General features: G+C 38.2%; 1 protein-coding gene across 3 annotated transcripts; it reads right to left on the bottom strand.

Moving 5' to 3' along the window:
• Positions 1–1,056: 1,056 nt before the first annotated feature.
• Positions 1,057–10,803, bottom strand: LOC139964562 (uncharacterized). 3 transcript variants are annotated; one of them, XR_011792014.1, is made up of 4 exons: positions 10,593–10,803; positions 7,232–9,563; positions 3,399–6,453; positions 1,057–3,304 (listed from the first exon to the last, which is right to left on the bottom strand). XR_011792014.1 is itself a non-coding variant. In XM_071966239.1 (3 exons), exons 2-3 carry the CDS (start codon positions 9,537–9,539, stop codon positions 6,158–6,160), a joined length of 2,604 nt encoding a protein of 867 aa, XP_071822340.1. In that variant the 5' UTR covers positions 9,540–9,563; positions 10,593–10,803; the 3' UTR covers positions 1,057–6,157. The 3 variants fall into 3 exon arrangements, 2 of the variants coding, with proteins under 2 accessions (XP_071822340.1, XP_071822341.1); XM_071966239.1 differs by having other exon boundaries at positions 1,057–6,453; XM_071966240.1 differs by lacking the exon at positions 10,593–10,803 and adding an exon at positions 10,422–10,577 and having other exon boundaries at positions 1,057–6,453.
• Between the last annotated feature and the right edge of the window lie 3,006 nt (positions 10,804–13,809).

The raw sequence follows: 13,809 nt of genomic DNA, 5'->3' as shown, positions 1-13,809 counted from the left end.
TCCAAATTACCAATTGAATCTGTTCATCTTCAAACAAACTTATTGAAATGTAGAAAGCCATGATTGCCCTCTCTTGACATCTTCTGCCATGTATATGCTTTTATTAAAGCTGTTTGAAGGCAAAGTCCTTCAATTAAACTTTGTGGAAGTTTTGTCCAAGACCAAATCATCCCCAAAAATTCAGCAGTAATTATGTCCTAGCTGCTTCACGTTTGGAAAGCTTGGTTACCTACTCTTTATTTAATAGACTGAAATGATCATAGATAGCAAAACCTTGATGTAACATGGTCACAAAAAAAACAAAAAAAATGAAAAATGTTGACAGGACATTTCTTTCTCATCTGTATTTTTTGGTTGTGTTTCCTCCTTAGGCTACTTTTGTCCAAAAGAGAAAGTTTACTGGTATTATTAATCTATTTGTCTGTATTTTTTCAGACCCATTGTAAATTCTAGATATCATTACAAGAAAAGTGTACATAATACTATTGTTAACACAAAACAATAGATTCATTTATCTTTCTCAAATGGTGCCGAAAAGCTGATGAGAAGACGGCGGGCTACTATTTAACGAAGGTGAAATTTTTGGATTTATAAATGCAGTTAGTCGTTGCATTTATTCGTTATTAAGTTTTGACTCTCTGCATGTGTGTTGTTCTTAGAAGAGGAAAAAAAAATTGTAAATAGAAAAACTTTTGTGTCTTTTAAGTATTACAAGGGCATGAATATCCCTCTTTTGTTCCTTTTAATTTTGGCTTGATTATCATGATATAAACAAATATTTACTTTTTTTTTCTTCTATTCAAAACATGAAATATTGGCTTATGCTGCAAAATAGTAGAATTGTAAATTGCTATCTAAATGCATGATGCATCATTAGCTTACCTTGTTTTTTCTTCCTTTTTTTAGAAAAGTTGTAGACTTTTGAAAGCAATTTGTTAATTTCTGAGATATTAGCATTTGAATTAATTATGGAGAATGTCATTTTTTAAGGTTGATTAATTTTTGTCAAAGACTTGAAGGAGTTAATTTTGTAATTGTGGTTTGGTCAAAAAAATTAAAAAAAAAATAAAATAAAAAAGTAAAGGTTTGTAAGATGATATGTAGCATCTGTAACAATGTAGAAGTTATGTGAGCAAGATCAGGAAGCAAAGCAATGAGGGATGCACTAAAGAACAAATTTAACATTATCGCAGATCTAAAGGAAAGAAAAAGGGACTAAAAAAAACACATCAAAGAAGTTGACCGATTGTATGGATTTATTTTCATGAGAGGTCCTTCCCCACCAAACCTACAAGAAATGAAAAAAACAAGCACTAATTTAGTTTTAAAATTTAGGCAACTTAAAAAGAAAAGAATGAATAAGACGAAAAAGAAGAGAAGGGCAAAAATTCCCACCTTTTTTCAGAACATTGTGATAGATAACAAAACACCTGGGGGGGGGGGGAGAGGGGTTTCGATTGAAATTTCTATTGAGAACGTGCCTTTAGAATATTTCTTAGATTAAGGTTTCAAGAAAAATATTTTTCGTTTGTCATCTGGCAAGACCAGCAATACGTAATTATTGTTGAAACGTTGACGTGTGATGAATTTAAAAGTGTTTGTATAGAAAGATCAAAGATATTAATTATAATGGTCGGGGAGGGAGGGGAGGGGTGTGGAGAAAGCCAGGGGGTGGGGGAGGGAGCCAGGGGAGGGGAGGGATGGGGGTTGGGGAGAGGACCGGGGGTGGTCAAGTGATCATGTTGTATTGATACCTTACAGACACAGTGCATGATTAGTTGTTTAAGCAAATTGTTGACAAATTGAGTGTGCTCTATGTGTAAATGAAAATTTAAGATGTCCTTTGTTAAAGGAAGAGTGTTTGGCTTTTCTGTTGAAAAGTGGGAAAATATCAAATGACCCTTTGATGAGTTAAATTTTCACCTTGTGCACAGGTGGTGATGTTGAATAATAAATGTATTTCTTTTTTGGAGGGGTGGGGGCAGGGTTTCTTAAATTTTTATAGTATTTATTAGAACCCACTTTAAAGTTCTTTGTGCTAAATAGTCGATAGTTCCTTTTCTCATTAAGTACTTACATCATTTATTTCTTGGAGAACTTGACAACTTGAGTTTGTGTCTAATCTTGTGCTTTAAAAACAATCAACCTTTTTTTTTTTGTCTTTAAAAAGGAAAAGATAAAAAAAAAAGACGAAATAACTAACTTTTTATGGCTTTACATACTTTTTTGATTTAAAAAAATATTTATGTTGTGTGAATTAACCAAAGAGTATGTCCGCCGCGAGGGCATTGAATGATTATGTGTGCGAACTGCATATATAGATGGACTTATTAAACAGATACCTTCTCTTATGCACCTTATCATATTAGTATTATTATTACTATTATTAGTGTTATTAGACATCATCATCATCATATTGTCGTTTATTATTATAATATTTTTAGAATTTAGATGAACCTCCTGTGCATCTTCGAAGTTTTTAATAGTTTTCTGCAGCTAAACTGTAAATATTCGCCTCTCTTTTTGTGCTCTCTCTCTCTATCTCTGTAGTTTTTACCTTGACATGGATTAATTTTTCCTTTCACAACCTTTAGCCATCATTGGACATTGCTAATTCAGTAGAATTAATGTCACGTATTAAATATAACACATTTTTCTTAAGTCAGTTACATAAGCAGGTTAATTGATTGGTGCTACTGCAGTCTAATAAAACAGTTTGTTTTAAAGGTTTTAATGACATTTTTGAGTATCTGAACGTAAGTGGTGTAAGTTAGGCCGGTGTGACCTCTTAAAGCACCGGTGGCAGGAAGGCCGGGTGTCGAGGACCGAGTAAGATGACCACCAATCAGCTGGAAAGGGGGGGGGGGGGGTCGGATGGGGGAGAAGGGGTTATCTGTGAGAAGAACAAGCACGTAGTAATGACATTGACCATTTAGAATGTTATGTACAATAAATGTGATTTTTATGTGATGAAAAGTACACAAATACTCAACTCTGATTGGCTGATATCCACAACGTATTCATTGTGACAGTCTCCTGGCACAGCGTGACATGACAGGTAATACACAAATATGTTGTGATTTGGCTGTTATTGACAGGATGTATTGACAAAACTTGGTTACCTTTTGGAATAGGTTTATTATTAACAGAGCATACACTTTTGGGTAAAAGTTTAATTTTGAACGGGAGAAATGGGGGTTGGAGGGGGGGGGGGGATTGAGGCATAGGATGCCTATAAAAAAAACCTAGTAAGGCCACTTGTTATCGCCTGTGGATCTCTGCGTCAATTCATGTGTTTGGATAACTTGTATGTGAGGCAAGGCAGTAACATCCTGAAATTTAGTTGACAGGGCTTGAGAATGTATTTTATGCCCCCAAAACATCAGAAAGATTACTGCCTTGTATTATCAGTACTTTTATAAATTGATTAGTATAAATGCTCTGGAGGTCATTCACTAGCTCTGTGTTACTACTGTATCAATGGAAAGTAGTAAAACAAAAGCAACATCAACAAGAAACAGAATTAAAAATCGTTTTCCCAAATAAGGAAACGCAAATGAATAAAATGAAAGGCAGTTTTAATTAAACAAAAGAGGTCAATAATTTTCTATTCCATGAATTACAAAAAAAAAAAAATAGTGTGACCCAAGCTTTAAATGTGTTGTGATAATTTTCCAACATTTTCAAATGATTTGGATGGTCCTTAAAAATGGGTCAATGTGATTATATATTATTCAAGCCTGGATTAATAGAAGTTATTCTAAACAGGTAAAATAATTAAGAGGTTTCATTTAATACAGATGCAAATGTTTGATGTTGTACGAAAGGATAAAGTTTTTTTTTTCCGACTAAAAGAATTTAGTTTTCGACATACCCGTTCCTTTAATAGGTCGTTACAGGTTTAGCTACAGACTAAGTGTCTTCTGTCACGGTATTGAGTATATGACGAATAGCTTATAAATTAATGGGGCAAACCCTGATAAAAATGTAGGGGTAGAAAATGAGGCCGTAAGCAAATTAGATCTCTCACGCGACATATCTTTTTATCCCTAGCAGATGGTTTGTTTGGCAGATGGTTTCTTCCTGTCAAATACTTTATTGTCTCTGTTAACAATAGGTCTTTTTCAAAAAAGAAGTTAAAAAAAGGGAAATCTTCAGAAGGGAAAATTTGAAAACATAAAATGGATGACAAATTGCGCCAGTGCTTTGATAATTTTTTTTAATATCATCTTATATGAGCTTTGAACATTCGATCGTGTTTCCAACAGCTTATGGACGAGTCATGGGGTTCATCTCGTCATGATAAAGTAGTCACTGTTGGTAAATTGTCCTCTTTGGCTTTTGGCTACAGTCATGAATTTGTAGGCTTTTTGAATGCGACGCAAAACCCTTCCATCATCATTGTCGGTCTATGCCTGATAGAGATTTTTTGCTATTATGAACAGCTTCCCCAAGCAGCTGAGAAAAATCTTATTGGGTTTTGGAGATATCACAGGCTTAGTGGTCACATGTTTAGTGGTCACATGAGAATGAAGACTTGGTCAAGTCTAAATATGGCATCACCAAGCCACATGTGCTTAATCTCCCCCACCCCCCCCCCCCCTTTATGAATTACCTCTATATTTTGTCATGGAGATTGGTTTTGCCCATGCTGAATCTAAAACATTGAAACCTTCTAGTGATGACATTGGTTTCATTGTCAACAGTTGACATTCTACCGTGAAGATACTATGACAAGAAGCAGAAAGCAAATTAAACAGGTTTAAGACCCTATTGGCACCATGACATCACATTGTCCACAAAATTGTATCTCCCTGACAGGGATGTATCCCAAATGAAACGGGGGGGAGGGGAGGGGAGGGGGAGGAGTTGTCGTCGTCCTTCACAAAAAAATCTCTATCATATATGTCAACGATGATGATTGGGTTGGTGTCGCCTTCAAGCAAGCAACGTCGTTGTCTTGTTAGTCGTTTCAGAAGTCTGGAAGATTGAGAAAAAAAATTGTTTATAATATTTTCATTTGTATGTTCTTCCTTTTCCTCCTTGTTCAAAATTTGTTTCAAAAGAAAAAACTGTACAGAAGAGTTATTTGAAGGAGAGAGGGGGGCGAAAAAAGAAGAAAGTTAATATAAATGTTTAACAGAATGCTTTAAGGATCTTAAAAAGAAACATTTTATTTTATCAACTCAATGGCTTGTTAGCAAACAAATTTGTCACTTTGCAGCCAAACCTATTTTACGACTGAGCAGTGTGTCACATTTTATTTCACGTCACCTTCAAATGAAATATTTTATATTATACATCACCAATTGGATGTTTGTGAACGAGTCATCAGCCGTCCATGGTGGTGGGGGTTCTGTTTTTGTAAGATATCGCTGTGCTGCATCATTGTGTGTTTTCTTTATTCTCTCTTCTTTTTTTGATTCTGCGTAAATGCTTTGTACATCAGAATAGAAGACATTTTGTTAAAATTACACGAACATGCTCAAAAACAGCTGTGTTGTTTTCTAGTCATTTAAGACTTTGGGCCTTTCTTTCAATACCGGTTTTGCTATGTAGTTGAATCATCATCGAAAGCAGTTGGAATTTTTTTTTTTACAGAGTGATGTTAATTTATGCAAGTTATGAAATGAATAGACTGAAAATCCCCACTTCCAAATAAGGCAAGAGATTTCATAGAGCACACATTTCCACTTTTATAGCCCATTTATTTTGCTCACAAATACGAGGCAGAAAATATATCTAAAGATATGAAGTCAGATAACATTGTATCAAACATTTCTCGGAACTAAATATAAATAATTATCTATGACACGGTTAGTGCCTTCCTATGTTGTAACATGTCTATGTATACTCATGTATGTACACATACACAACTCCCTGTTTGCCAGTGGCAACACTTGTGAGAGATATTGTCCCAAAATTGTCTAAAGCAAATATATATGACCTCAATCCTAGACCATGTGTCATGGCCAGAAAATTGATTAAATTTTTTTTTTAAATTAAAAATTTAAAAAAAAAATTGCAAAAATAATGCATCCACTTCTGTGTTCTCTTATGAAGAAGTTGGGCTAAAACTTGCTTAAATGATACAGTGGGAATGACTAGAATGGATTTTTGATGACAAATTCCGCTCTCATGCCTCACGTTTCGTTCATCACATCTGATGTACCTCAGAGTACACTTTGATAGCTATTAGCTTTCTGGCGACCGCTTCCATGTCTATCAGTTTCAAGTACCGGATCAGCTCGGTCGGGGTCGCCGAGTGGGTCCGTCTCTCCCTCCAGATAGACAGGACCTTCTGGGTCAGGGCTTCAGGTGGGGCGGCCCTGTGTTCCTTCTCCAGGTTCAACATCTCTTCCTTGCTGAAGTGGAACACTCTCATCAAATCGTGGGCTTCCCGTTCACGGACGTTAGCCGCTACGCATTCGCACATCTTTCTCATCAGCACATCTTTAATCAAGAGAGAGAAACAGTTCATTTTTAAGTGCAAAAAAATTACGGAATTTCGCGAGTGGTCTTACGACTGCAAGACGCTCGATCCAGCCGAGTGCATGCACATGTATGTTGTTAAAATTCACTCGCTGCCAGATAACCTGAAACAGAAATTTTTGGTAAGCTTCAAACACGCATCAAAAAGTTAGGCCTAGACCAGCGTTAATCATCCTTTCTGACCCAGGTGGCCATGAAAGAACAAACAAACATACAAGCTTGCATATAAACACATACATAGGTGTGTTTTGCATTCAGACTAAGTACCCCATTATTCTTTCCATAGTTTCCTAAACTAAACAATATAAAAAGAATGGGAAAAAATAAAAATAAAGGGTTGTGAGGTCACTTTGATTTCATTTGAATGACTCTAATCATGTTCACAAAACTTTGAGACTGTACTGTATTCTTTCCTTCTTTGAGTTGTAGCTGACACAAGACATTCTTTAAGAATTGTAAGCTACAGTGAAACACTGTAAAAAAAAAAAAAAAACTTACACCAGTCATGCATGATAATAAACCCTGTTTTAAAATGCAAGTTACTGTATAGCCTTGTTGGAATTCTGCAAACACGGAGGCAATATTTAATATCATTTCCCCAAACACTGTCAGATGCTAACATTTAGAAAAATTTTTTTTAGACAGTTCTGATTCACGAATATTTGCAAAATCAGCTTAAAAGATCAGAAGAAATAAAATATAAATTTCGAGTTACCATAGATTGTACAATGTTCCTTACCTAGCCTTTCTTCTGCACTTATGAGAAACCTTGTGATGGGTTCCACTGCTCCACCGCAGCAAACTTCCGGAGGTGGGTGAGATAGGGGGTTATCTTCCAGCCTCAGGTCCGATATCTTCCTCAGTTTCTCAAAGTCAATGGGAAGTTTGGTCAGCCTGTTACCATGCAACCAGAGGCCTTCCAAATTTGGCAAGTCGCAAAAACTTGCAGGGAGCGCACTCAATTTGTTATCGAATAACGATAGAATTCTCAGCTGCTGGAGTTCTGCGATACTGCCGGGGAGTTCCTCGATATCGTTGTGTTCTAAATAGAGTTCCTGAACACTTCTCAGATTGCCAATCAGAAAAGGGAGGAATTTTACTCTGGAACCACTTTCTTGAGAAAATTGGAAGGTAACAAGTGACCCTAGACTGCAGACAGCATCTGGAAACATGGCATAGTTATTGTTTGACAGATTCAGTTCTCGCAGTGATTCCATTTTGTTCATTTCCTCTGGTAAATCGATCAGCCGGTTATTAGACAAGGAGAGTAGCTCCAATTTCGGTAGATAGGTCAGAGCGTCCGGAAATGTTTCAAACTTATTCTCGTCTAGCTGAAGTCTTCGCAATTTTGTGAGTCGGTGGATCTCGAAAGGCAGAGACGAAATACCGTTTCGGCTGAGATCCAGGAACTGTAGCGTCTTGAGGTCGCACAACTGATCGGGGAATTCCGTGAAAGCGTTTCCGCTCAATGTGAGGTTGACGAGACTGATCATGTGGTCCATTTCTACAGGGAGGTTACAGAGCCGGTTGCCGTCCATCGAAAGTTCTTCGCAATCTTGAAGGCAACAGATTCCCGTGTAGAAATCGGTAAAGTCATTCTTGTCAAGCTTGAGGTATGAAACCAGGCGGAGATTAGCCACTTCTACGGGTAACGTCTTCAGTCTGTTCCCATGGAGTTCTAGTACACAGAGTTCCGGTATCATGCAGACATCGTCGGCCAGTTCAGTTAATTCGTTCTCAGCCACGTACAACTCTTCTAACTTGTGCAGATAACTCAGGCGGTTGGGTAATGCGGTCAGCCGGTTGCCGCTCAGACCTAGAAACCTCAAATCTACGAGGGAACATACTTCCACGGGAAGACGGGTCAGTCGGTTGAAATTTAGATTCAGAATCTGAAGGTTAATCAGCTTCCCTACTTCTGGAGACAGTTCTCGAAGACAATTCCCTGAGGCGTTTAACTCCTCGAGTTCCGGGAGCCAGAAGACCTGTACGGGAAGATATCTGAAATTGTTTCGGTATAAGTACAGCTCTCTGAGATTGAAAAGATATTCCAAGTCCGCAGGAAGAGACGTCAATTTGTTTCCCCCGAGATCGAGCTTCACCAGTTGGTCGAGTGCAAAGACCGACTTCGGTATCCACTCAAAACAATTGTTTGCTAGTTCTAAGACTGTGACATACTTGAGCTTTGAAAAATTTGAAGGCACTGTTGTCAGCCTATTCTGCGACAGAATAATTTCTCTGATACTAAGCATGTCGCAAAACTTTTCTGGGATTTCCGTCAACATATTGTCCGTGAAAATCAAATGCTGAAGTTTCGCCAGTTGGCTGATGGTTTTGGGCCATCTTGTGATGTTGTTACCACTAAGGTCCAGGTATCTTAGCTCTCGCAGGTACAACATTTCACGTGGAAATGTAGCTAAGTTACACCACTGAAGGGATAAGGTTTCTAAATTAGAAAGTTTAGATATCCCCAACGGTAATTGATCAATGTCGCCCCCGACTATCATTAGACCATTCAATTTATCGTAATCGTAGACGTAGTCAGTTACGTTAACGAAATCATCTCCTCGCAAACTGAGGGACAGTTTCCCAAATGGATCTGTATCGACCATTCTTTCTAAATGAGGATTCGTAACTCTTGCCAACTCTGACCTGCCTCTCGCTTCATTATTCTCCTCTCCGGGGGTTTCTGCGCCACCTCTGATGAGGAGGTCATTGGCAGAGCTAATTACTGAATTGTCCCCATGCATGGATTTGCCATTATCTGGAACACTTACGCCTTGCTTCGTTTCCACTTGAACTACTTTATCTTCTTCCTGTAACATCTCTTCATTTCTCATCGTCGTTGAATCAGCAGATGTAACTCTACTGTCCTCAGCTGTTTCTTCTTCTTCTTCTATTTTAATCACAGGTAGGACGTCGTCAACATCGCTATTGTAATTCAAATCTCTCTCTCGAGTTCCAACGAGGGGATCTATTTGGTTAGTAATCCCTTTAATCGCGCTGGAGGGAGCATCTGTTTCTCCATCGTCTCCTACACGATCCATTACGAGATATTTAGACTACAATCCCTAGTGAAGAAAAAAAAATGTCAAACATAAAGACTCTACGTAAGAGTACAACAATTATCAGCTCTCTACAGAATTTATTTAGATTAATCCATCTCAGTTTTTTTTTGTGTGGAAATCTGAACCTGGTTTAACAGGCACTCTCACTTTACTCTATATGTGTCTTTGAATGTTAAGTACTGTAGAGTGGATAATAATTACAAGAGCATAGATCTACTTTGAGCAAAAGGTTTTAGAAGATCAAAAGAGTTTTAAAAGCTATCATTAAAGTATTATTCGATCAAAGTGGTGACCTTTGTGAAAGATTTGACTGACTTAAAGATGCTTAGCTAGAAAAAAATGCTAATGACATTTTAAAATGTTTTTAGCTCAACTTTTTCTTTTATTGAAGCCAAGAAACAACACAAACACTGTTTAACAACTTACTGCGTAAAGTGTAAATTCTAAAACAAGGTCACTGATCTAGTTTTCAGGTGAAAGCGTGGGATATGTCCTTTTATTTATATGTCATATGAATCCTTGATCATTGCAGCATGTGTTGGCATGCGGCCTGTAGTGTTATGTGGTTTCCATGTTTTGTCTGATTAAGTCGTTGAAATTTAAACTGACTTCATGGATATAGGCCTAGCCTATATTAACGACCTACAGTCAAAGTGACACATTATTTGTAAGGCCCTAAGTGAACTTAGGCCTAGCCTAGGCCGGGACAAATTAAAATAGTGAGCATTCTTAATCTTATTAGTGTTGGCTTTAGCACAGCATTAGAGCTTTGCATTATCACATTCAACACAAAAACAAGAGCTTAGTTGGGAGAGCGCACAGTAGCTGGAAGTGGAAAGTTTATTTTTAAACAAAACTTACCACCTCATTCAAAACGCCTGTAGTTTATTCTACGTGACCATCGGTACATAGGGCTCGGTGTCTTATATTTATAAGACAGCCGTCAGGCCCTAACTTCCTCAGTTACGTACTTCTAACTAAGTTAACATAGGCTAGCCTAGGGCCTAACTTAGCCTAGATGTTCTGACTTACGACACAAGTTGAAGTTGTCAGTTTGTAGCTCCACCAACATCACATCATGCAATGAGTTCAAGAAACTATAGCTTTGCTTTGTACATGAGCACCGCCGCGGTCATGTAACGTTAATAACAGTCTACACTATCTAGGCGCATGACAGGAGAACTTTCCACATCCTATAGCTTGGGTTGTTGCACAGCAACGGGTTCCATTGGCAGACCATTACATAATGTTCAGGCGCTGCCTTATGGCAAGCCGTTTTATTGTTGTTGAACACAATAGAGATGTCTGTAAATGTTTTAAGGTATCTGTACCTGCTTATTTAAAATAATTTAAAGAAATATGGGGATATTATCGATATAAAAAATATATCAGAGGATTACAGAAATCTTTTAAACATTCATAGATGTCTTAAATTCAAGATTAAACAGTAAAAACGGCTTGCCATACTACCACCAATTCAGACCATAAAAAGTACCGTTTTAAGTTTACTTGGTCTATTGAATAATGATACAACGTATAAAGTTTGAGGAACATTTGATGTCATTGCTATTCATACTGACCGACTTTTTGTCAGAAATGACCCTCGAAACATCTTTGGCTCGTCAATTAAAGTGGGTGGACTACTTAGATCTCAAACGCAGACCATTAACTCAGTTTCTCAGATACAACACAAAACTCAATAGGGAAAATATAAGAAAATATAAGGCCACAAATAATGTCTACCATCATCAATGTACATATTGCAATTTTAAGGAAAACGGGTGGTGAATGCCATGAAGTGTGCTCTGACGTCCGTACATGAAAATAACATACCAAACAAGGGCGTAGGAACCGAGGGGGGCTGGGGGGCGCCAGCCCCCAGTGAAAAATGTGGAGGGGCGGAAGTATCATTCCGCCCCCCCCGCTTCGCAAGTCAGAAAACCCCTTTTTCATTTCCAAATGAGAAAAAAATCTCATTTGGAGTACCAAATTGCATCTAAGGCCTGGTGAAAATACAAAATTAAGTTTTCAAAATGGAGTGGGTGTTGAAGTGTGCTATATTGCACCAAATTGCATCTGAGGCTACCTGGAAATGCAAAAAAATCCAAAGGGGAGGGAGACACCCCCTCCCCTTAGACCCCTCCCCCAGGCCGGCCATCAGTCTTCAGCCCCCCCCCACTCAAAAGTACCTTCCTACGCCACTGATACCAAAGGCATATCTGGCTGAGTGATAAAATTATATAAACAATGGATAATGCATCAACAGTTAAGTCTTCACTGGGAGTGTGGGGGGGGGGGGCTGACATCATCATCAAGTAAGCCTTGAAGGTAGAGTAGTGTTCAACCGCTCAAAAGGTTAACCATTGTCGGAGAAAAGATGTTGAAGTACCTAAGGTAGAGCTTGTTTAAGCATGTTATCAGTTACTGTCATCGTTTGTTCTGCCTTTATATGAAAAAGCATAATTTTAAGTACAGATGAAATTAGGGAGGATCAAAGGTGATAGAAAATCTTTGGTTAAATGTTGATATTAGTACTCCGAGCGAGCAGATGGAAGGGTGGGGGTTCAGTATGCTAATTTTTCTCCTCTTCTAGCTCAAAATCTAAACGGTCATGATATGGAAGTTTGCTAGTGCCATGCATGATAGGCCAAGATCTCAGCTATCATGTGGTGGGTAGGATATACCAGTTGAAAACCTTTATCTATGCTTTGCAAGGTCTTGAACGTGACGAGTTTAGTGTGTAAGTCAATGGAACAATTAATTGTGGTGCGAGACCTTTGAAGCAGTATTCGAGAAATTTGGCATATTTTTAAATCCAATAGTCTTGAAAACCGAAATAGCTATAGAAACGTAATACTAGCACTTTATCTGTTTATGTAATTTCAACATCAATGTGAACGTTCTGCTCAAAGTCATCCAGATCTAACACGCCCTAGGGACCTGACCCGTGTAGGATGGCGGATGAGGGTGGCTGGAACGTACCGTGATCGTCACTGACCAGTGTTTGAGCCTTCCAGCATTATTATCATTATTTGTTTTATCACATAGTATAACAAGGTAAACTAGACAATATAACTGCAAATAAGTAAAAAATGTGAAAGGAAGTAAACTAAGAAACCCTTTGGGCTTAATCGAATAGAGTTCTCCCATCAAAAAAATAGATAACACTAACACCTATAAAGAACTACCCCCCCCCCCCCACAAAAAATAGATAACCTTAACATATAAGACCTATAACACTACCCCCCTCCCCACCACCACCAACTCCCACCCCTTACAACGGATACAATCAATAAAGGCTTTCATAGTGATTTTTCAGTTGTCGCCTGAACGAAGCCACGGAAGGAAAATATTTCAAGTTGATCGGAAGATTGTTCCACAAAGAAATAGAACGACATCGGAGGCTTTGCATGCTCTTTGAATTACGACAAAAAGAAGCACGTATAATTACGACCAGCTTGCCTAGTATTATGATTGTTTGGGCGCGTGTGAGTGGCAGAGGGTTGCGCCCAAATATTGAAAACATTTAATTCCAACATTTTCATCGCGTACATGAAAACTTTGCTACCGCAGCGATCTGAACAAAGCTGTTCGTATTTGGCGAATTGAACTAAGAGCGCGCCCTCTTTTGTTTAAGTTTCGCAAATACGACGTCACTGTGATAATAGGATACGGTTCCGATATCTCTCAAACTGTATAGTGGTTGTTGTTCAATCACAAATACAAAACACATAGCATATAGAAATGAAGTTAAGTCTACCGCTTATTAAGCCGATCGCAAGAAGATACGTTGTACCCTATTCACGCATGTATGTAAATATAATACGAAAAAAATGAGCCGGACAGCATCACTGTATGATGAAACGAAAATCACGGTTTGTTTTGACGCACTTTTTAATATGTGCGAATGATTAGAAAGTTTATTGAGAAGAGATTAAACAATAATTATAGGAACGTATGTAATAAATAGTTATTTTCTAGTGATACATGTAGCGTAATTCTAAAGGCTTGAAGGACTAATATGGCCAAATTATAATCATGACCGAAGGTGACCCGACCAGCCAGGCTTGGAACCAAAATGTCAATGCCAAACCGACAAATTCAAAACAGATTTCCCACAGTAAAAGAAAACCTAGGCAACAAGCAACCCCGCTTCTCCCGTTCATCCGAACCATCCACACGTCCAAATGATATACAAACCACATATTAGCAGGCACGCTCGCAGGCTCCCCCACCCCTCCCCCCTCGT

Source organism: Apostichopus japonicus, chromosome 23, assembly GCF_037975245.1.
Source record: "Apostichopus japonicus isolate 1M-3 chromosome 23, ASM3797524v1, whole genome shotgun sequence".
NCBI lineage: Eukaryota > Metazoa > Echinodermata > Holothuroidea > Aspidochirotida > Stichopodidae > Apostichopus > Apostichopus japonicus.
The sequence above is the reverse complement of the archived record's forward strand: the minus strand, read 5'-3'. Positions and strand labels throughout refer to the sequence as shown.